The 20,895-nt window shown below is 46.6% G+C and overlaps 10 protein-coding genes across 10 annotated transcripts; 9 read left to right on the top strand and 1 right to left on the bottom strand.

Annotated features, from left to right (window-relative positions):
• Positions 1-1,839: 1,839 nt before the first annotated feature.
• E1B28_013490 (uncharacterized protein) lies at positions 1,840-2,415 on the top strand (the record flags this gene model as incomplete). The annotated part of the gene is made up of 5 exons (XM_043158649.1): positions 1,840-1,919; positions 1,981-2,004; positions 2,060-2,139; positions 2,217-2,284; positions 2,350-2,415. 5 exons carry the CDS (start codon positions 1,840-1,842, stop codon positions 2,413-2,415), a joined length of 318 nt encoding a protein of 105 aa, XP_043004002.1.
• Positions 2,416-3,126: 711 nt separating this feature from the next.
• Positions 3,127-3,752, top strand: E1B28_013489 (uncharacterized protein; the record flags this gene model as incomplete). The annotated part of the gene is made up of 3 exons (XM_043158648.1): positions 3,127-3,342; positions 3,448-3,504; positions 3,561-3,752. 3 exons carry the CDS (start codon positions 3,127-3,129, stop codon positions 3,750-3,752), a joined length of 465 nt encoding a protein of 154 aa, XP_043004001.1.
• A 555-nt stretch (positions 3,753-4,307) lies between these two features.
• E1B28_013488 (uncharacterized protein) lies at positions 4,308-5,546 on the top strand (the record flags this gene model as incomplete). The annotated part of the gene is made up of 4 exons (XM_043158647.1): positions 4,308-4,310; positions 4,408-4,953; positions 5,008-5,384; positions 5,444-5,546. The coding sequence occupies 4 exons, from the start codon at positions 4,308-4,310 to the stop codon at positions 5,544-5,546; spliced, it is 1,029 nt and encodes a 342-aa protein (XP_043004000.1).
• A 1,291-nt stretch (positions 5,547-6,837) lies between these two features.
• Positions 6,838-7,210, top strand: E1B28_013487 (uncharacterized protein; the record flags this gene model as incomplete). Its single annotated transcript, XM_043158646.1, has 3 exons — positions 6,838-7,000; positions 7,058-7,107; positions 7,160-7,210. The coding sequence occupies 3 exons, from the start codon at positions 6,838-6,840 to the stop codon at positions 7,208-7,210; spliced, it is 264 nt and encodes an 87-aa protein (XP_043003999.1).
• Positions 7,211-7,310: 100 nt separating this feature from the next.
• E1B28_013486 (uncharacterized protein) lies at positions 7,311-9,803 on the top strand. The gene is made up of 16 exons (XM_043158645.1): positions 7,311-7,446; positions 7,505-7,687; positions 7,736-7,846; positions 7,909-7,917; positions 7,974-8,083; positions 8,143-8,248; positions 8,306-8,318; positions 8,377-8,548; positions 8,603-8,613; positions 8,677-8,747; positions 8,798-9,131; positions 9,194-9,204; positions 9,263-9,271; positions 9,324-9,376; positions 9,428-9,554; positions 9,607-9,803. Exons 2-16 carry the CDS (start codon positions 7,665-7,667, stop codon positions 9,641-9,643), a joined length of 1,197 nt encoding a protein of 398 aa, XP_043003998.1. The 5' UTR covers positions 7,311-7,446; positions 7,505-7,664; the 3' UTR covers positions 9,644-9,803.
• Positions 9,804-9,807: 4 nt separating this feature from the next.
• Positions 9,808-11,595, top strand: ACT1_2 (actin). The gene is made up of 9 exons (XM_043158644.1): positions 9,808-9,917; positions 9,969-10,005; positions 10,065-10,070; positions 10,132-10,159; positions 10,213-10,281; positions 10,341-10,937; positions 10,993-11,209; positions 11,270-11,408; positions 11,472-11,595. The coding sequence occupies exons 1-9, from the start codon at positions 9,894-9,896 to the stop codon at positions 11,480-11,482; spliced, it is 1,128 nt and encodes a 375-aa protein (XP_043003997.1). The 5' UTR covers positions 9,808-9,893; the 3' UTR covers positions 11,483-11,595.
• A 229-nt stretch (positions 11,596-11,824) lies between these two features.
• E1B28_013484 (uncharacterized protein) lies at positions 11,825-14,121 on the top strand (the record flags this gene model as incomplete). The annotated part of the gene is made up of 9 exons (XM_043158643.1): positions 11,825-11,890; positions 11,946-12,245; positions 12,302-12,703; positions 12,758-12,826; positions 12,881-12,943; positions 13,005-13,157; positions 13,217-13,343; positions 13,400-13,531; positions 13,592-14,121. 9 exons carry the CDS (start codon positions 11,825-11,827, stop codon positions 14,119-14,121), a joined length of 1,842 nt encoding a protein of 613 aa, XP_043003996.1.
• A 308-nt stretch (positions 14,122-14,429) lies between these two features.
• Positions 14,430-15,364, top strand: E1B28_013483 (uncharacterized protein; the record flags this gene model as incomplete). Its single annotated transcript, XM_043158642.1, has 5 exons — positions 14,430-14,500; positions 14,563-14,581; positions 14,646-14,781; positions 14,903-14,958; positions 15,068-15,364. The coding sequence occupies 5 exons, from the start codon at positions 14,430-14,432 to the stop codon at positions 15,362-15,364; spliced, it is 579 nt and encodes a 192-aa protein (XP_043003995.1).
• Positions 15,365-15,512: 148 nt separating this feature from the next.
• E1B28_013482 (uncharacterized protein) lies at positions 15,513-18,331 on the bottom strand. Its single transcript, XM_043158641.1, has 11 exons — positions 18,133-18,331; positions 18,067-18,079; positions 17,995-18,009; positions 17,844-17,936; positions 17,595-17,787; positions 17,433-17,535; positions 16,825-17,375; positions 16,497-16,771; positions 16,239-16,442; positions 15,875-16,188; positions 15,513-15,809 (listed from the first exon to the last, which is right to left on the bottom strand). Exons 1-11 carry the CDS (start codon positions 18,299-18,301, stop codon positions 15,706-15,708), a joined length of 2,034 nt encoding a protein of 677 aa, XP_043003994.1. The 5' UTR covers positions 18,302-18,331; the 3' UTR covers positions 15,513-15,705.
• Positions 18,332-18,419: 88 nt separating this feature from the next.
• Positions 18,420-20,588, top strand: E1B28_013481 (uncharacterized protein). The gene is made up of 8 exons (XM_043158640.1): positions 18,420-18,518; positions 18,598-18,761; positions 18,816-18,894; positions 18,945-19,468; positions 19,545-19,704; positions 19,754-19,926; positions 19,986-20,279; positions 20,331-20,588. The coding sequence occupies exons 2-8, from the start codon at positions 18,607-18,609 to the stop codon at positions 20,452-20,454; spliced, it is 1,509 nt and encodes a 502-aa protein (XP_043003993.1). The 5' UTR covers positions 18,420-18,518; positions 18,598-18,606; the 3' UTR covers positions 20,455-20,588.
• The last annotated feature ends 307 nt before the right edge of the window (positions 20,589-20,895 follow it).

Raw genomic sequence — 20,895 nt, 5'->3', positions numbered from 1 at the left:
CCTTAGCAATCGAAGTTCAGCTTTGTGAGGTACGGTTCACCAGGGGTCGGATGAAGGCACTTTTAGCGGATCCCTCGGGCGATCAAGTAATGTTCTCGTCAATGACCATACTACATGATAACTTGAAGAGGGTCAGCGTAGTCGTTATAGCTTGGGCTACGTACGAGCATCGTTAGATGGATTCTCTTCAGAGTTCTATAATAAAACTCACCACAATCATTGAAGTTTCCGTTTCTCCAGTGATTCCGCCTTTATACGCGCAAGTGCCTGTCCATCAGGTAAGAACGATGGTGCGAGAGTCCCGAATTCTTGACAATCAGTTCCCCGATGATACCAAACGCGAACAACCCGTTGTCAGATTGCAGTGAGGATTTTCCGGAACCAATAGCTGGATGCCGGTTGGTGTAAAGTGCCAGATACAAGCTGCTGAAGACGACGAGGTGGCTCGACGACTAATCTTTCAACGTGCTCCGTTCGCTCGACGGTTCAGATGTCCACTACAGGGGATTGTGAAAATATGGATGGATCATGATGAATTTACTAAATCGATAGAAGGGTTCATCAATGGAATCAAACTATTGCTATTTGAGTTACTTTAGGCGATGAAGGAAATTTTGGTATGATTATCACTCACTTGTACCTACTGTTAGCGGCAAGTGAGACCGTTGTCGTTATCCACGTGGATAGCAAATTCCTTGACGAGTTCAGGATCCTGCCAAAGTTGTACTGGCAGTGTATAGTTACTAGTGCTTGCTGAGGCTGCCATTGATGCCAGACAGATTGCAATTCTGATAGGCCTGGCCTGGTCAAGAGCAAGTCGCTGCAGATATTTTGGCGCATCATGGTGGAGAATTACTCAATTTCACACGGTGATCGTGAGTTCTTCCTCGACCACCGCCACAGCGCCACGCATCCTGTCGTCTACAGTTCTCTCTGCACTTTGTTACTCGAATGTTCTTCAGATCTTCCATGGCAACGCGAACCTGTGCCAACCTCTACGCAAGCATAACTCGGGTTGGTTTCGGCCTAGTTCGATACTGTACGCACAAGCTATACACCCACTGCCGGACCAAAGCAGACTTGACTGAGCGTCAGCTACTGCTTTGAAATCAAGACTGGTAGCCTCATTCTCCGGAATTCAGCTTTTCAAGGCACGGTTCAGCCCTAGATGTCTATTCCCTGGAATCAACACAATTCAATAGCTGTGTAGATCTCTATCCGCAGGACCGTATTGCCTTGGCACACAAAGTGCGATTTCCTGAAATGACATTTGATGTCACTACAGGGTCAAACTTTAACGGCGTTAAGGCCGTGAACGCATGTATCTGAATGTAACATCCTATTCAGGGACGACAGCGAGTCAAGAAACTCGGACGACTCGATGGCTCGGAGTTGCCTACTCGGTAAGTTTTCTCCGTTACTATGTACCTAGATGTACTGAGGTGCCTGACAGAAATGGAGTGCACCAATTAAATCCCTGTAACGGAAAAAGGTCGTCAACTTCGTTGGCGACTGATCATCAGGACTCCCAGCTCTCTAGGAACGGAGGTAGAGTTCGGAAAGCCCTTGATGGATGTAAATCATCAGCATCAATGTATGTGAATGTGGACAGACGTGGACAAAGCTTGGAGCTTCGTTCTTCAGTAGCTTGTATTCCTTCTTCGGTATGTGATATCGTTGTTGATGATCTTGCCATCCACTCATACAAATTGTACAGTTGGACACTGGTGCCTCTCGGATAAATTTGTTTGCGAGTGTCGCTAGCCCTTCACATGTGCTGAGTCAAAATACTGTGCAAGCTACTCCATTTGAGGCCGTTCAATCTTTCGAGGCCGGTAGATGAAACTCGGGATTGGTAACGTAGGCCTCGGTGCTCATTCTCATACACCCGTCATTTCAAAGCGGCCGGAAATAACCAAGTGAGGAACTTACAGCCTGAAGCTCCGTGTTTGTTTGAGGCTTACTTGGTTGAGGTACTAGCATTTCCATCCTCCCGAGTCTGATGTAATGTTATTGCGGTACCGACGTTGTCAACTTCTCAACAAGCCTTGTACCACAGCCATTACACCTCGTCACAGCAATTGTTCAACGTTGACTCTCAGTCCCGTTCGATGGGAGTTATACCAGTAGATATAAAAGGTAGAGGACAGGAGCCCTGATGGTCATCATCACTCTAACTCACTCAATCATCTTCTGCTCTTTCAATCAAACCAAAGAACACCAACTTATACTGTACTATGAAACTCTTTTCGCTCAGCATCCTCGTCATTCTTTCATCCTCGAGGTGAGGGACTTACCACATCTTCTACAGTCAGTAAAATTTGACTAACTGGCATCTCTTCCTTCTAGTCTCATTGCATGCCTACCTACCCAATCGATACCTGCGCTCGGCTCAGCGGCCAGAACTCATGGTGACCCCGCAACTGAAAGCCACAGAGCAATGGCTCCACGATGCTCGGATCCGCTCGACCCTGGGGTAAGTGCTCCCCTAATTGAAGACTGAGTTCAACACTGAGATTGACGAATTTTAGTCTTGCTGCGGCTCTGGCGGTGGCTGTTAGTTTTGTTTATGGGCGCTCACCGACGTGCACATGCCGCATAATTGATTATTATACGATACCTTAACAGTTAATTTGGTGTGTTGGGAAATTTCCGACAATTGGGGGACGGAGACACGCTATCTATGGACCATACGTTCATTAACTTATTTGGATTCCCGATTCGTATCATTTTCGTATACCCACCGTTTGTATTACTAAAGAGTTTATTTGTTTTAGAATGTAGGCCATAGCAGTAGATTATATGTAATGTAGGTAGTAGCGTCCTTGGGTAATGTTAATCTGAGTCAAGTCACGGCGTTGCCGAGTCATATCCAGCTGGACGGATTCGTGGATTGATAATGCCAGACTAGTACTACAAAGGCGTTGTAAGTTGACTCTGAGCAGGAACCAAGGAATACCAGTGCTCAAGCCTGTTCCCATTCCAAATCCTAGTACGTTTCAGTAGGCGGGAGTCTCAGCGCAAGCTTCAGTTCAAATGCACCGGTGCGGCGACGGCGGAATGGTCCCCTTCGAAGCGAGGAAATTCCTTCAAGAATGAGAATCAACAGTGCTAGTCAGATACAACATGAAATTTGATCAAAAGGTGTATAACCGGGGTGTTCGCGACGCGCAAACATGTGCAACTTCTGAACGGCCTTCAGCATCCCTCTCATCTAAAGACTACATTGTTAAAGGAACTAGAAATATGTCTTCCTCCCGGGACCGCGTTGAAGACACCTATGAACGGCAGAATGATCAAAGGTTGGACGAGTTACATAGTAAAATTAGAGCAATAAGAGGGGTGAGTGGTCACCTCAACTCATGCATTCGAAGAAAACAAAGTTTCGAAGGGCTTGCCTGTCCGAGTCAAAGGGGACATAATCTAATTGTTTGTTTTCTCCTTTAGATTACTACAGATATTCATGACGACGTTGAACGACAACATCTCATGCTCGATGACACTGTGAGTTCCCATCTCTTTGTGTAATGCATACGACTCCAACTTTTCCTGTCTTTCAGGGTAACACTTTCAACTCGTTTGGCGCCTCTTTGTCTCAAACGGCCAGACGTGCGACTCAAGCGTTTGGAATCGGCCAAGGAAGTCTTAAATCGTGGCGAATAGCCATGTATGTCGTCGGTGCGTTCTTGATGCTGTGGATGGGAAGTAAATTATGGTGGTGGTGGGTCGGGAGCGGCGAAACAACGACATGAGCTCCATGTGGATTCATATTCTAGGTGAGCGTCGTATACGTCGCAAAGCAATTACGCCAGCGTTCATATCAATGCATAGACATCTCTTAATTATGTATTATATCTTGTATACGCCGTTTGCTTTCGTGATTGAGGACGGCAGTATCCTTCAAGAACTCTCTGGCTTGTTCACCCCTTCGTCGTTCCTACCGCACACGCAACTTGGAGTACGAGCATCACCAAAACCAAAAAATAATAATATCGATTTTAAATATTTCCAGCTTGGATGCATCTAGTACTTAGACTGTAATACTGAGAACTAACGGCAGTCTTGGGCAGTCGTTCCAATGTCGTGACAGCATTGGTGACCATGCTTGGTTATTTCTCAGCCTCTCCCGACTACCACTATATTTACCCCCCAACCACTTTATCTGAGCCCAGAGTTTGAAGAACCACCTTCAATCATTCCATATAACTGTACAGTACTACTGTAATTCACGGGCGAAGAATCTACTTCAACTCTGGACATACTAGGACCAACTTCGATTGCAAGCGGTTGTAGACTGACTTTCAAAGATGGTACGATTCAGATCGTACTCTAGCTGAGATGATACTCACTTTGGTACCCTCTCTTGATACCTGGACCCGCCTAATTACACAATCGAACTTTGTTTAGTACGCAGATATCGAGGCACTAGTACTCTCTGGAGAACTCTTCAACGGCAAATCTAGGTCGTCGTCTCCTACACGATCTGATTCGTCCTCTTCAGATCAAGGATGGCACGATGAGCACCTGGACGAGAAGTTATCCCAATCTCCTGCCCCCCAGTCTCAACCACAACAAGAGTCCATCGGGATGGGCCCAGGACGAACCGGTGTCAAGGGTGTGATACGCGATCGAGATGAAGCTCGGGAAATGGAAAGAGAGAGGAGAGGAAGAGAGATGGAGGAGATGAGGAAGAAGATGGAAAAGAGTAGTCTTGGTGGGAAGACATTTCTTGAGGAGGAAAGAGAAAAGGGCCTTGATGAGAAGGTGGATCCACTTGTCGAAAAGGAACGGGAACGAGTGCAGCAGAAGGTAAGGGGAAGCCGAGAAGATGTCTTTGGAAGAGCCAAAGAAGGAAAATTCGGACACTTGAGAGAGGTGGGAAGACACAACTTCGTTGCTGCTGTGGAAAAGGAGGCGAGAGGGGTCTGGGTGGTCTTACACCTGTATGACGGAGTGAGTTTTCCCCTCAGGTCACTCAAGTTGGTTGCTGGAACAACTTTTACATAGTCCCTTGACCGATGTTATGCTCTCGATGACACTCTCACCCGGCTTGCACCTCTCTATCCCGATACCAAATTCCTCAGATCTCGTGCCTCTGCACTTGGATTCGCACGTCTACATTCCACATCACAGCCTCAACTACCAAAGACGACATCACGCCCTCCGCGTTCTAGACACGGCGGCGACGACGGCGATGATCCTTACGGAGATCTAGATGAGCTTGAAGCGGACAAAGATTCGGAGGATTCGGAGGAGTATGACGAAGATAATGTTGACCTGGACATGCTACCAACGATGCTAGTGTATAGGGACGGGGAATTGGTGTTTAATTGGGTACGTGTCGATTGGGAAGCTAAGGCTGGAGTAGAAGACTTGTTGAGCAAGTAAGTGTCCTCTTCTCTCACCACGCATCGTTCTGCACTGATGGTCCTGGTCGTGATAGACACCATGTTATTCCACAAACAGATCACACTGTGGAGTTTGGCGGTTTTGGAATACCGAGCGACGACGAGTTTGAAGAAACTTTACTTTGGGATTCTGATTGAGAGGCACTTGCCGTTGGATGCTTTCGGGTGAGCGAACAGTGATACGACGTGGTGTCGTTTCAGACTTAGAGAGGGAACCGCCTAGTATCGTATTGTATGGACACGAGACTACTTGCTTCACGGACTGATTGTATCTGGACGACGTTCCTGAGCGATTTTGTTTCCTTCGACCACTCTCGAGTTCAAGGCGAAATATGGATAAGCCAGGTTGGATTGTTGGTCAACTATTTACAAGTGCAGAAAACGTTCTTCGAGTTTGTTAATTTTTGTTGCGACGTTCGAAGAAGGTGAAGTGAAGTCCAGGGGCGCTTCAAAGCTTCATGGGCCCAGGTGTGGTAAACGAGAATCAGACGCGTCAGTCATGACTTGATTTTCGGACTAGATGGCGACGGTGCGATCGCCAAATAATTTTCACTGGAAGAGTTTAGGAACGTGGTAATGGAACATCCCTAACTCCTCGCCATGATTTGACGTGTTGGCCCTCTTAAACGGTGGCCTCACAGGATGGAATAAACACACATAAAAATGAACATAGCGGTGCTTCCTCGTGATCATCAGCAGGGAGCCCAATCGTATATAGAGACCAGGCGAGCTGGGTGGTTCGGTACATCGACAAACTTTTGAAAGTGCTATTGATTGGGGGTTCCGAACGATGGCGATGATAGCTGCTGGTACTAGGGAAGTACGGTACAAGATAATCGACATACGGATCGGCGAGGAGATGGGTGAGACAGCACGTTTTTGGAGAGTGGATCTTCACTGGACGTTTGATCATGTTCGGCTTCACCGTAGGATTTGTTCTCGATAGCGTCTTTGGATTCTTGCACGGAGCGGCAAAAGATGAGACTCGGTGGAAATGTAGAGGAGAGAAATGGCGTTGATCAGTCGAGTATGATCTTTTCGTTGTTCTAGTGAGCACCGATCCGGAGACCGGAATGAGAGCGGAAATCGAAGAATCTTTCCAAGACCCGACAGTGTGAGTGGAGGGCTATGTAGGCGATGTTGGCGAAGTTGCTGTGTTGAAGCGAAAGGTACGAGTCTTTCTATGACACTTTGGAGAAACTTTCTGACAGAGTTCAGATACCTAACCTGTAACATTGAACCGATGAGGTTGCTTTGGTTATGCGCGCGCAGAATAAGACTCTTGGTAGCATTTGCGACGGTCTTGAGGATCATGATGGGAGATGCATAGGATGTTGAGCACGCAGAGTAGTAACGAGCCTCTTCAACCGACAAGCATCCAGTTTCAGCCAGTTTCCCACATAACCAGGCTCGTCCTTCTGACTTCACCATGCATGTCACCGCACAGGAAATCGAAGACAGAATTCGTAACGCGATCCCTGTATCCCATCTCGAAATTGAAGATCATTCTAGCGGTTGTGGTGAAAACTATTCCATAGTGCTCGTCAGCGAAGCTTTCGACGGTAAAAACACGTTAGCCAGACATAGATTTGGTGTGTCAGATAATCATGCACCGTTTCTTATTTCGGGACTGAATTGAGTATTACAAGTGAACGAGCTATTGAAGGACGAATTAGCACGAATACATGCATTTTCACAAGTTTGTTTGATAAGTTGGCCAACCGCCGATGAAACTCATTCTGTGATTTTAGAAAACGTATACGCCGAAGCAGTGGGAAGCTCTATTGGCAAAGGTGTCCTAGTACCGACTTAGATCTAATCTTCCATTTGTATGCCGTTTACCTTAGAGCCAATGAGATTTGTATATGATCATTGTCGTGCGCGAAGATTATTATTTAGCTTATCTTCTCTGACTCGAACCTCCATATCCGGATGGCATTTCAACCACCTTTCTCCCCTTACGATCCCACGGATACTTCCGGGTGTGTTTCATTCCTTTGGGGATTCGCTTCACGCTGACCAGAACGAAAAGTTTCTCGTAGGTCACGAATTCAGTTCGAGGACAAATGACTCCTTCTCATTCACATCTCGATCAGATACGAAACAGTGGTCAAACGGTGGCCCATTATTCTTACCAGTATCGTGGACCAACTTCACCAAGAAAACCATGCTCTTACTGTGCTAGAGGGTCAGGACGATTCCAAAATCGTGGAAGCTAAAGAGATCATTGAACGGGTCAGCAAATTAAAGTATCAGATGGCCAGGGACCATGCACTAGAGTGTGTTCAGTTTACCGTCACCGGATTTCTGGTTTCTTACGTTCTCAGACCTATCCCTCAAGATGGAGAACCTCATGTCGATTTGTACAATGGCAGATTAGAACGCCTCACCCAACAGTCGAGGAATACCTGGTTTACGGCTCCCTGGCTTTACGCAGAGTACGTTTGAAAGGATGTTTCTTTTTCGTCCTCAAGTCGATGAAAATTATCCCACCATCTAGATGTTATCTGTACGGTCCTTCATTTAAATAACGTCAAGTGTTTTCTTTGACCTTTTCTCAACCAGCTACCGATTCCTTCGATCTTTGTTCGCCCAAAGTCAACACTGGCGCGATTACGACCCATTCTTTTCCCAGAAGGTCGACGTCTTCCAGAAATCTGGGCCCTCAATCTATCGTGAGTCTCCTCCGGATTCAAACGAATTACTTTCGCTCACTCCAAGCCCCCGGTTTCAGGCATCGCATCATCTATGCATGATCTCGAGATTGCAAAAGCAAATGTCGAATCCGACGAAGGCAGGATAGGGGCCTTATTCCAAGAGATGATCCAGATGTGTCTATGGTAGGTATGCCGCATCTTTCCGTCGACGTCTCATCTCACTCAATGCGAATCTTGTAGGGGAAATGCTACTGTACGTATACCTGAACTGTTCCATTAGTGGCAAATGGTAAACTGAGGGAGCATGACAGGATCTCTCCCTCTTGACGCATATGACTCTGTCCGACATCCAGAACCTACAGACTGTAGAGAAGGAAGCCCAGTCGGCGAGGAAGCAATTCATCATGAAAGATGACCAAGGCCAAGTCTGGAAACATCTGAAGCAAGTTAAAGGCGGTCGGGTTGATTTTGTGCTCGATAATGGTAAGTGGTTTCTCAGTCGCCTCCCACAAGTCGAATCTGAAACTATTAAAATAGCTGGATTTGAGGTCAATATATCCATGGTTCTGGTTTGAGCGCTCGAAAGTAAGCAATTGACTCCATTTCCATAGGTTTTCACCGACCTTGTTTTTGCGGATTTCCTTGTTACCTATACACCTCACGTGTCGAAGGTCGTTTTCCAGTATTGTGCCGACATTCTTATTGATTTCTCCACCGGCTGACTTTTCTCAGTGGCAAGCTCATTCCGTGGTTCGTGTCGGACGTAACACCGCTGGATTTTAAATACACCATCGCCTCCTTGCTTGACGAAACTTACTTTTCCTCTGCGCCTGCTTTACAAGAACAGAAGGATCACCTGAATGAAATGGCAACCCGTATTTCCAAGTATGTTGAGGAAGGTGTTTTGATGTTTTCGGTCCCTATCGAAACCCCCCTCGGCGGCGGTGATGGGGATGTTTCAAAGTTGGGAGAATTCTGGACGAGTCCTCTTCCATTTTGGAACATGGAACAGGATTGTGCCGAACTATGGAACGATTTGAGGAAGAGTGATTTGGTTATTTTCAAGGTGAAATATCTTGAGCCGCGTCATACTTCTTTTCTGATGCTACATAATCGATCTCTTCATAGGGAGACCTGAAGTAAGTCGTTCACGACCTCCGGTGGATTCGCTACTGATTCACTCGTTCACTTTGAAAGCTATCGAAAGTGTGTTGAATACTGCGGTTTCGGATTTGTTTACCGATACGCCCTGCTTCAGATTAACAGGTGATATCAAATGGCCTTCCACTACCTCTTTCGAGAGTGCTTTGGGTACGCTCATTCTTTCGAAGTTAACAACGAATTTTCATTTGTCTCGTACAGGCCCCCTCGCCGGATCTTTTCCCCTCTTAAGTTTGCGAACCAATAAAGCAGATGTTGCGGTCGGAATTGATCAGGAAATTTTGGATGAAGTTGAACAGAAAGACAAGAAATGGAGGGTTAATGGAAAGTAAGTATCGCTCTGCGAGTCGTCGTATTTTCCCTGACTTCCATAAATCCAGATACGCACTCATTTCGTTCTTGCCGAAAGCGAAGTAGGAATTAAGAAAACGTAAGATCAGTTGTGATAATGCGGCCGTGCAGTATACGATTTAGACCTTTAGTAGAAAGAGAAAGCAAGTACATTTGTTGTACATACCTAAAGCAGTTGCTGCGTATATATGTACGTCATCTTTGTTTGGCAACTAGCCTTAGCGACCAAACAGACTTATTCCAAGTCCAAGTTGCAACTTACAAGACTACCCCCCACTTCAAACGAGCAATCGTTATTCACGAATAATATTCTACGATGGAAGAGGAAGTTGCTGCTCTGGTTTGTGTTGTCTCCTTAATGCCGTCGTCCCAAGCCCTCACCGTAAGTCAGGTTATCGATAATGGTTCCGGGATGTGCAAGGCTGGCTGTAAGTATTGTGTCTCATGATTGCCGTGGTATAGATTTAATCATATTTCTCCGTTCTAGTTGCTGGTAAAGAATCTATGAAACGGTGATGGTGTTCGATCTCACACCAAGACGTCTGCGATTATAGGTGACGATGCGCCCCGTGCTGTCTTTCCGTGAGTTTCAGTCGTTCTGATTTTTGAGTATCCTCGCTCAAGATCTTCCCCAGCTCTATAGTTGGACGTCCGCGCCATCAGGGAGTTATGGTCGGAATGGGACAGAAGGATTCCTACGTTGGGCATGTTACTGACTTTACCATGTTCTATGCAGTCTTCCTGATTTTCTTTACGCGTTTAGAGATGAAGCACAGTCGAAACGTGGTATTTTGACGTTGAAATATCCTATAGAACACGGTATCGTCACTAACTGGGACGACATGGAAAAAATTTGGCATCACACTTTTTACAACGAACTTCGAGTTGCTCCAGAAGAACACCCTGTCCTGCTCACTGAAGCGCCTCTCAATCCCAAAGCTAACAGAGAAAAAATGACACAGATTATGTTCGAGACATTCAACACCCCTGCGTTTTACGTAGCGATCCAAGCGGTCTTGTCCCTTTACGCTTCCGGCCGTACGACTGGTATCGTACTCGATTCGGGTGACGGTGTTTCTCACACGGTCCCTATTTATGAGGGATTTGCCCTTCCTCACGCCATTCTTCGGCTCGATCTTGCTGGTCGTGATTTAACGGATTTTCTGATCAAGAATCTTATGGAGAGGGGATACCCATTCACCACAACTGCCGAGCGAGAGATCGTTCGTGACATTAAAGAGAAGCTGTGCTATGTTGCTCTTGATTTTGAACAGGAAATGCAGACGGCTGCCCAATCGTCTGCACTCGAGAAGAGCTACGAGCTCCCTGATGGTCAGGTCATTACTATTGGTAACGAACGGTATGAATGGACATTGTCGTGTGAGATTGTTGGTCGACTGATGTTTCCTTTTTAGTTTCCGCGCTCCCGAGGCTCTTTTCCAACCTGCATTCCTTGGTTTGGAAGCTGCTGGTATTCACGAGACAACCTATAACTCCATTTTTAAGTGTGATCTTGATATCCGTCGTGATCTGTATGGCAACATTGTACTCTCTGGCGGTACCACTATGTTCCCCGGTATTGCGGAGCGTATGCAGAAAGAATTGACTGCTCTCTCGCCGTCCAGCATGAGGGTGCGTTGCATCAGTTCTCTGCTGATTAAACTGACAGACTGACGGACGTGTTTCTGATAGGTTAAAATTGTTGCCCCTCCGGAACGTAAATATTCTGTCTGGATCGGCGGATCCATTCTGGCTTCATTGTCGACATTCCAAAACTTGTGGTGTTCGAAACAAGAATACGACGAATCAGGACCGGGAATTGTTCACCGAAGTGCGTATCTCCTACTCTTTCTGCCGAGCAATTCACCGACTAATCTTGTCCCACCTTGTGCAGAATGTTTCTAGTCAGTCTAGAGAGTATTCGTATAAAACGTGTTTGTTGTTGCGTTGTGGGATGGATTATTTGTTATCTCTGCTCTGCATAATATATACAAATGTTCTCGTCGTGATTCTCGGCGTTTCCTATTTACGTTGTGTCCCCGGAGGGTCGTTTCGAGGGAAACGCTCCACATCAGCTGACGGCGAGGTAACCGGTCCCCCCTATAGGATTCCATTCCATTCCATCTCTCATCTCCTTCTCTTTCTTTCTTTCTTTCTTTCCAGTTAACTCTTTCACTTTTCCGACACGGCTGGGACGTACTTTCTTTCGCCTTTCTTTTTAACCAGCTTTTACTTGGTAACGGGAGGATGATCAGTCAAACAGCCCGCAATACTTTTAAGCGTGCTTTAGCCTGGAGCAACGTCAAGGTCATCGTAAGTCTCCTCCACTGACTCAACCGTTTGTCGACATCTAATCCACCCCCGATAGTACACCCGAATTACTTTGACAAAGTACACTACCGCCTACTTCTTTCTCGCTCTCATATACTGTCTTGCCCTTGTTGTGCTTCAATCTGTCGCCTACGCAGACACCGCTACAGCAAGGAATGCAGTCTCTAGCGTCGTAGGATGCATATCCTTTGATGGACTAGTTGTGAAAACTGGAAATCAGTTAGAGTGGTGTGATGGGCTTCCTAACGTACACGGTACGACGTGTACGATACTTCAATCGGAGGGTACAGCCGCACTTGAGCAAGTGCAGATAGAGGGTGAGAAAGAGGTAGAAAAGGTAAGAGTTTAATTCAATCAAGGTTAGTGCTGCGATTCAACCGTATTTTGATGTAGGATCATGATGAAGAAGCCCAACCAATAACCAATGAACTCGGCGAAGTGGTCGGGGTGGACTACAAGGGTGTCGTTCTTTCCATTCAGTGCGCTAGGTCCTTCCACTGGTTAAAAGACGCCCTTCGAGACTCCGTTCGAGAGGACATCACTATCCTCGTTTTCCACGTCTGGCTGTTCGCGCTGGCCCTCGTCACCATTTTGAACGAATCTCTACCGCATCTTGTTTCAGGTCTCGCCGGTCATGCCATTGTTACTGGTTGGTCGGCGTTCAGGGTAGGGGATAGCCGGAAAATGCGGGATATGTATTACTCGTTGATCCTGAATGGTACTTGTGCATCAAGTGGTGGTGCACAAGTTGACATTCTGGGGACACAGTGGTGGCATCTTAGGAACATTCACGCGGTCCGTCAGCTCCGATACTTCTTTGCCTTCACTTTATTCATGTATTGAACAAAGATACCGACCGTAGCCTTGAATGCTGCCTCGCTCGCCTTGGTTGCGATATTGTCGCTGAAGCTGTACAAAGTATGACCATCGATAGACTTCTATGTCTTCCCTTTTCTGACCTCGTGTCGCAAGGTATACGCTCGCCAGTCTTTCCAGCGTGTAGGCGCATCTCCTCAAGTCCACAGCATCTATAAGGTATGGTGTTTTGTCTCGCCGTATGAAGTGGAACCGACATGATTTTGTTAAAACATTCCAGCTCGTTCTGGTCCTGTCATCCTTCCTCCAACTGGCAGGATTCTTTGTCCTCGCCTCGACCATTATGTGGATCGAAAAAGCTTCCAATGGTGCCATCTCCCGTTCGGCCAAACACCTGGATGCCTATAAAGCTGTTCTGACGGTCGTGATTGTTGTGAGTGAGACTCCGTTCTCAATTTCAGTTCATGATTCTAAAACTGATTCCTTTTCCAGTTCGTCATCCCATGGGTTGTTCTGGGATGGCGATCAGTCAGAAGAGAACAACGTCGCCTTTTTTGGGTGTTTTTTGCGATCTCGCTCGTTTTTTTGGTCACGTCCTCCGCCTGTTTTGGAAGCGATTGTGAGTTTACTGATTCCATTTGTTCTCTTCTCATGAAAATTCCTCTCTACCTACAGTATTCCGTTTTATATTTTCGATATGGCCCCTCTTTGCGACCACGACGATCACTTCCTATCTTCTCATTGTTGCTATAAACGTTATGGGCATTATCTGTAGATGCCGTTTTGGTAAAGGGCTGAAGGAGTTCTGTAAGTAATTTATTCCTTAAAAAGAGGTAATTGCGGGTTGGTCTTATCTCTCTTTAAAAGTACAACAAACCGAAACGCCTGAAGGCGCCGATTTTGCGCCAGTCTACATTTCCCAGTTCCCCCCACCTTCTCCCGATGACGACGAGAAGGGGACGATGGACTTTTCGGATAATACCTTCAGGACGATAGACTTCCTGCTTGCTCCTCCCCCTCGGTCTCACCAAGATTCAACCCCACGGCCCGCGAAGCAACAAGACACATGGCGGAACTATGAACGTTCCATCCCTTCGTACTCTGAGAAATCTTTCTATGATTATAACAGCCAGCATGACGAGGTCACCGTAGCGAAAGGCGATTCGAAGACAACTGTAAGGATGTCGGTTTTCAATGATCCCACAAGAGATACGGTCAAGCTTTCGACAACCCCGTCCCTGGCTCAAGGGGATTTCGTTCTCTCGGGCGTGCGCGAGCCATCAAAGCTATCTAAGCCGAAAAGGAAGGAAAGTGTGAAGAAGATGGTGATCGGTCTTCCAAGCAATCCTAGGAAAGGTGGCAACCCGATTGAGAGAAGTGGTGGCGGTTTCTTTTAAGGTGCGACTCAGGACCCTGTTGTGATGTACATATCTGGGATAGTGCATGAATACGTTTATCATTCTTTCGATCTATCTTTACTAGTTCGGGCATCTTCATTCGGGGATTCCTATGACAGTACATGTAATGTCCAGGACCCTCCAGGACCAGGTAAACCGTCAATGAACACGTGATGGACGCGTATGTACTTAAACACGTTGCGAGGCTGTTATGAACCTTTTCTCCTTCCTCCCATCTGCAGTGCGTGCGTAGAATGTCTGGAATAATGTATCGTCAATATGTAGGCGAATCAGATCTTCCACATGTCATGGCCCTCGTCCAGAACGAACTCAGCGAACCCTATGTGATCTATACCTTTCGTTATTTCCTCCATCAGTGGTGAGTTATAGTCTGCGAATTTAAGTCCTATCAGTCGTGTGACGGATAGTTTCATCCAACAGGCCTCATCTTTCCTTTCTAGTGAGCCTTTATTCCCCCTTTTCTTCCTTTATGATTCCATGATCAATTTCTCAACCTTGTCCAGGCGTATCCGGGCGACCCATCCAATTCTAATCCAGTAGGTGTGATAGTATGCAAGCAGAGCATGCACAGGGATCGTGCCAATCGAGGGTATATTGCTATGCTCAGCGTCAGCAAGGAGTTCAGAAAGCGTGGCATCGGTTCGTCTACCTTTTCCCCTACCCTGTTCTCCTCACGCATCGGTTTCTTATGTTAGATTGAATGACCACCTCCACCACCCTGGGGTGCGCATTTCTTCTTTCTTTCTTTTGTTTTTTCTAGCTAGCACCTTGGTTCGTAATTCCATTGAGGCCATGAGGGAGGATGGTGTAGAAGAGGTGTGTAGTCCGTTATTCCCATGTGTTTGTTTATCACGGCCCGCACTCGCCTCGCCAGTGTTCTCTGCCATTGTACCCTGGCGGAGGCTTGTGCTGATTTTCGTTTTAGATCGTTCTCGAAACCGAGTATGACAATATTGCGGCACTTTCTCTCTACGAATCGTTGGGATTTATTCGCGAAAAGCGTCTTTTCCGTTTTTATCTGAACGGGAAGGATGCTTTTCGTCTCGTACTGCCCATTCCTCCGTCCACACCGGAGTCTGAGTACAGTTCAGACGGGTCAAGAACCGAAGATGAGCAGTTTGCTTCACTTGGCAAGCAGTTTGGGCGCCAGATGATGTATCGGGCTATCAGTGTGTCACCGTATACTGACGATGATGAAGACGAGCCTGTTTCGCGACGTTGACTTTTCCCGTCCAGTTACGATGTTGTACTTGTATTTTTGCATTCCGTTCCTGCTGCTTTGCTCCATCAACTTCTTTAGTCTATGCTGTACTTTTTGTATTTTTGCCCTTTGTATATATGTATATGCAATCATCAATTACTTCAGCCCTTGTCATAATTTATCAGATTAATTGAGAGAGGGTACTGGACTTCTAAGCATGCATTATCTATCGATATAGTATTGGATACTGAACGCGGTTTCCTACTCTCATGACTAGTAGATAACGCTTTGCCTTTTTGCTACCTCCCGCGAAGTAACTAACCAGGCTCTGTTCGTGCCTGTCTCAAGATAGAAAAATACATCTAAAGCTCGTCATGGTCTCTCAGTGGCTCATCACTGTCATCGCCGCCGGCACCTCCTGCATTGTAAAGCTTGGTAGTGATAGGATTAACGACACCTTGAATCTCTGAAATATACGTTAGTACATCGAATGTTCAACGACAGTAGTTAAGTTTTTTTTTTATTACTTACCGGCCAATTTCTCTTCAAGGTCCTCAACGCTGGCAGTCTGGCCGTTCTCGTCGATCCAGTCGGTAGTTTCTTTGACAGTAGCCAAGATGGTTTTCTTGTCTTCCTCACTCAGTTTACCACCCATGCCTTCCGAGTCAGTGGCTTGAGTTCTCAAACCATAGACGAAGGAGGATAGTTGGTTGAGAGCCTCAATACGTTTACGTTGAGCCTCGTCTTCGGCGGCGAACTTCTCAGCCTCGGCAACCATGCGGTCAATCTCCTCTTGAGAAAGACGACCCTTCTCGTTGGTGATAGTGATAGATTCAGATTTGCCACTAGATGTCGTCAGTGGAAGACCATGCGGCAAAAACAGAGGTCAGCTTACGTTCCCTTATCGGCAGCGGCAACCTTCATTATTCCGTTGGCATCAATCTCGAATGTCACCTCGATTTGTGGAACACCACGAGGAGCAGGAGGGATACCGGATAATTCAAATTTCCCCAGAAGATTGTTGTCCTTGGTGAGGGTACGTTCACCTTCGTAAACTTGGATGAGGACAGTCGGCTGGTTATCAGCAGCAGTGGAGAAGCTTGTGGAATAAGATCAGACATGGCAATTGTGAACACGCGTAGGGCAGACTTACATCTGGCTCTTCCTGGTGGGAATGACAGTGTTTCGAGCTATCAACTTGGTCATGACACCACCGGTGGTCTCGATACCCAAAGTCAAGGGGCAGACATCGACAAGGACGACGTCAGCGGTACCTTCGGCACCGGAGAGAATACCACCTTGTACAGCAGCACCATAGGCAACAGCTTCATCAGGGTTGATTCCCTTGGAAGGCTCTTTGCCACCAAAATATTCCTTAAGGAGTTGTTGAACCTTGGGAATGCGGGTGGAACCACCAACAAGGACAATCTGTGGGGAATCGCCTCAGTAGGAAGATTGGAAAACTGCAGGACACAGTATACCTCATCAACATCCTCCTTCTTAACGTTAGCATCCTTCAACACTTGCTCAACGGGCTTCATGGTCTTTCTGAACAGATCCATGTTCAACTCTTCGAACTTGGCCCTGGTCAAGGTCTCTGAGAAGTCGTTACCATCCTCGAAGCTTTCGATTTCAATTCTGGTACTCTGCTGGGTGCTGAGGGTCCTCTTGGCCTTCTCAACCTCCCGCTTGAGCTTACCAAGAGCCCTGAGGTTCTTGGAGACATCAGTACCAGTCTTCTTCTTGTAAGACTTGATGAAGTAGTCGATGACACGGTTGTCAAAGTCTTCTCCTCCAAGGTGAGTATCTCCGGCAGTGGCAAGCACTTCGAAAACACCATCGTCGATGGACAAAAGAGAAACATCGAAGGTACCGCCACCGAGGTCGTAAACGATGATTTGAGATTCTCCTCCCTTCTTGTTCAGACCGTAAGCAATAGCAGCGGCGGTAGGTTCGTTAATGATACGGAGAACCTGGAGGCCCGCAATCGTACCGGCATCTTTGGTAGCCTGGCGCTGAGCATCGTTGAAGTCTAAAGTGGACAGAAGGTTCAATACACATCTACCTGACAACATAGAATGATACGCACACGCAGGAACAGTGACGACGGCATGAGTGACTTTCTCGCCCAAATACGCCTCAGCGGTTTCCTTCATCTTCGTTAGAACCATAGCGCTGATTTCCTCAGGAGTCTACCGAGAAGATGAGACCAAGCGATAAAAAAAGGGATGAAGTAAGAAAGAGAACGCACAAAATCACGTTTGTCGCCCTTGTAATCGACCGAAATGACGGGCTTTCCACCCTTCTCTTTGACCGCGAACGGCCAGTGCTTCATGTCACGCTTAATGTCAGGGTCATCCATCTTGCGACCAATAAGACGCTTCGCGTCAAAGACCGTGTTTTGGGGATTGGTAGAGTAAGCGTTTTTGGCACTGTCACCAACACTATAGACAAGGTAGGATAAATGTCTGTTTCCTGATTGATGTCAGAACGGACTTACAGTCGTTCTTCCTCCGAGAAAGACACCCATGAAGGGGTGATTCGGTTACCCTGATCGTTGGCGATAATTTCAACCCTTCCACCACGCTGAACACTAGACGAGGCTCGGAATAAAACAAAATGCAAAGTAATAAACTGGGAAATGGACTCACCCGACACATGAATAACTAAACCAATATTTTGTGAGTTATAGACGCCCCAGTCAATATCGAGTATACACGTACGTCGTTCCAAGATCTGAACGCCTCGGTCAACAGCGTGTACTGGGACTGAGCTGGTAAAACACGTACCAATACCAATTACTGTTCCGTATTCTGAACTAGCGGCTTCCTCGGCCCTCACAGATGGAGAAGAGAGACACAGGAGAGTGAAAAAAGTGAAGAAGACAAAGGAGAGAGAAGGGAGAAGGCGCAAAGCACGCGAGTGTACTTGCACCGAACGTCTAGGAAGACGGGACATAGTGGAGGAGTGCAGGAGGGGAAAAGAACTGAGGAGTAGGAGTTGGAAAGTGGCTTTTATATTTCGAGGCGTGACGTGTCAGGCGTACGTGGCACACTGCTGTTCCATTTTTTTCTCACGCCCATGGACCGTGCACTCATACGTTGATCATTATCGGAGAATCCTCTGAAAACATACCAGATTTCATTCCATTTGTATAGTTTAGCCCGAATTGCTTGTGAGTGACGAATGTGCTCAATTCCGGGCAACGTGTAACTACGAATATTGACAGTCACAACTCCGCAACTTTCTTCTAGTCAATAATCATGCAGCACTTCGGGAAGGCTGCACTTCGTGTCACAAAGAATTATACGAAGGGCTACTCAGATACACAAGCAAAAGTACGCGATGCGACATCGAATGACCCTTGGGGTCCCTCTGGTACTCAAATGAATGAGATCGCTCAATTGACATACAATCAGTCGGTTTGCATTCATTGTTCAAGCGAAATGTCATCCTCAGCTCTCCTTATCAGAGGTGATTTCGTGGAAATACTGGAAATGTTGGACAAGCGGTTGAATGATAAGGGCAAAAATTGGCGGCATGTTTTCAAGGTGCCCTTCTCATTCCAAGCAGACATCCTCGGTTTTTCATGGTTCATTAGAGTTTGACGGTGCTCGATTATTGTCTTCATCAAGGCTCCGAGAACGTTGTCATTTACTTTCGCGATAACATCTACATCATCAAGACCTTGAAAGAGTTTCAATATATCGACGAGAACGGCAAGGATCAAGGAGGGAATGTACGACAGAAGGCAAAGGATATCACGAATCTGCTTCTCGATGAAGCAAGATTACGACAAGAGCGACGCGCTCGAGCACATATGCGAGATCGTATGCTGAAAGGCTCGGCCACCATGGAAGGTGATAACGATGAACATTACAACGCAATGGAGGAAGATGAGAATCGGAGTTGGAAGGGAGGCCCTAGCACTGGAACGAGTAATGATGAAGATGACCTGAGGAAGGCTATAGAGGAAAGTAAACGGACGCTTGTACAAGAACAATTAAAGGCGGAGGAGAGAGAGTTGCAGCAAGCGATCAAGCTAAGCGAGGAGGAGGAGGCAAAGAGAAGCAAGGCGGTAGAAGACTCGAATGCATCTACCCTGTTCGATGAACAAAACCAAACGTATGTTCATCGTCACTACTTCTACCGTCTCTTCACTCATGTGGACTGACAGAACATCCCCCAATCCCTCACAAAGCACCAATACATTCCCAATGACAACGCTTAGCGATCCTACTCCATATACTGTCGGTCTACAACCACAGTACACACAAATTCAACATCAATTGACCCAACTCCAGCCTCAATTTACGTCCTTCAATCCGTACCAACAACAAATGCAACAAGAAGCTGCACAGGTTGGTTTTCGTGGAGTCTATTCTACGTTTCTAACAGCGTGGATTCTAGGCTGAATTCCTTCGTCAACAAGAAGCATTCCAACAACAGCAAGTGACAGCACAAGTGCAGCAGCAGCAAGAAGAATGGATGCGACAGCAGCACTTATTAAAGCAACAACAACTCCAACAACAGCACACCTTCTATCCAACGCAGTCACTCGTACCTCAGCCTACTGGATTCGGGTGGGTAGCTATGATCGTAGTAAATGAGATGGGTTATCATTACATGACATCATTCGCAGATCGAACAATCCATTCGCCCCTCGAGCAATTTCTTCCCCAATCTCGCCGACTAATAATTCCAAGCCCTCTTTCGACATTCGTGGAACATATGATCAACACAGCCAACTTAACAATCTCAGCTCGCCTTCATCGTTTAAGAGCCCGTCGCCCGCACCCTCAAGCTCATTGCCGCCAAGTCCTGGCAATCTTCCGGTGGCCGTGAAGACAAACCCCAACGAAAACAAGGAACTAGCCAATCTTTTCGCAGACCGAGAGGGTGGTCAGGACACATTTGGCAACCTCGGACTTCTACGGTAGGTAACCCTTCTCTCTGAGTACGGTTTTGATTCAATTGTGGCCGTCAGGTACGGGCATACGGACGCAGGACGACTGGTGGCGCAACAAAGTGTCAATACTGGCAATCATGGTCACAATCCTTTTGCACAACAACAGCAAAATTCAGAGCAACAGCCGTTCTTCAGTATTTGAGGTTTTAGTAACGAATTTGGAATGTTTAGAACCCCTTTATTTTGCATACTGAATGTAGATACATCGGGACATGAATCAGCTTGAATCTGAAGCTGGTTCATTCAGTACATATGGAAACACAACAGAAAGTGGCCTGTTCAGAATGGTTTTTGGATGCAAAGCATTGGAAACTGATTCAACAATCTATATGGCAGGCCAAAAAGTCAACCGCTTGTGGTAAAATCACCAATTTCGTACAAAAAGGAATACCAAATATCAGTCCAGATGAAAATTGTACTGATTGAAAGGATACTGATTCAAAACTTCAGTTGAGCTGAAATAACGCAACTACGTTCCTGCCTTGGCGCACTGGCGTCATTGCTGCGTCAAAGCAGAGATGCATCGGTGCTCCAGAAGAAAGGCCCGTTTGGTTAAACTCTTGAGTCTCAACACCCCGCCCAT

Source organism: Marasmius oreades, chromosome 9, assembly GCF_018924745.1.
Source record: "Marasmius oreades isolate 03SP1 chromosome 9, whole genome shotgun sequence".
Lineage (NCBI taxonomy): Eukaryota > Fungi > Basidiomycota > Agaricomycetes > Agaricales > Marasmiaceae > Marasmius > Marasmius oreades.
This window is presented reverse-complemented; position numbering and strand designations above follow the sequence as displayed.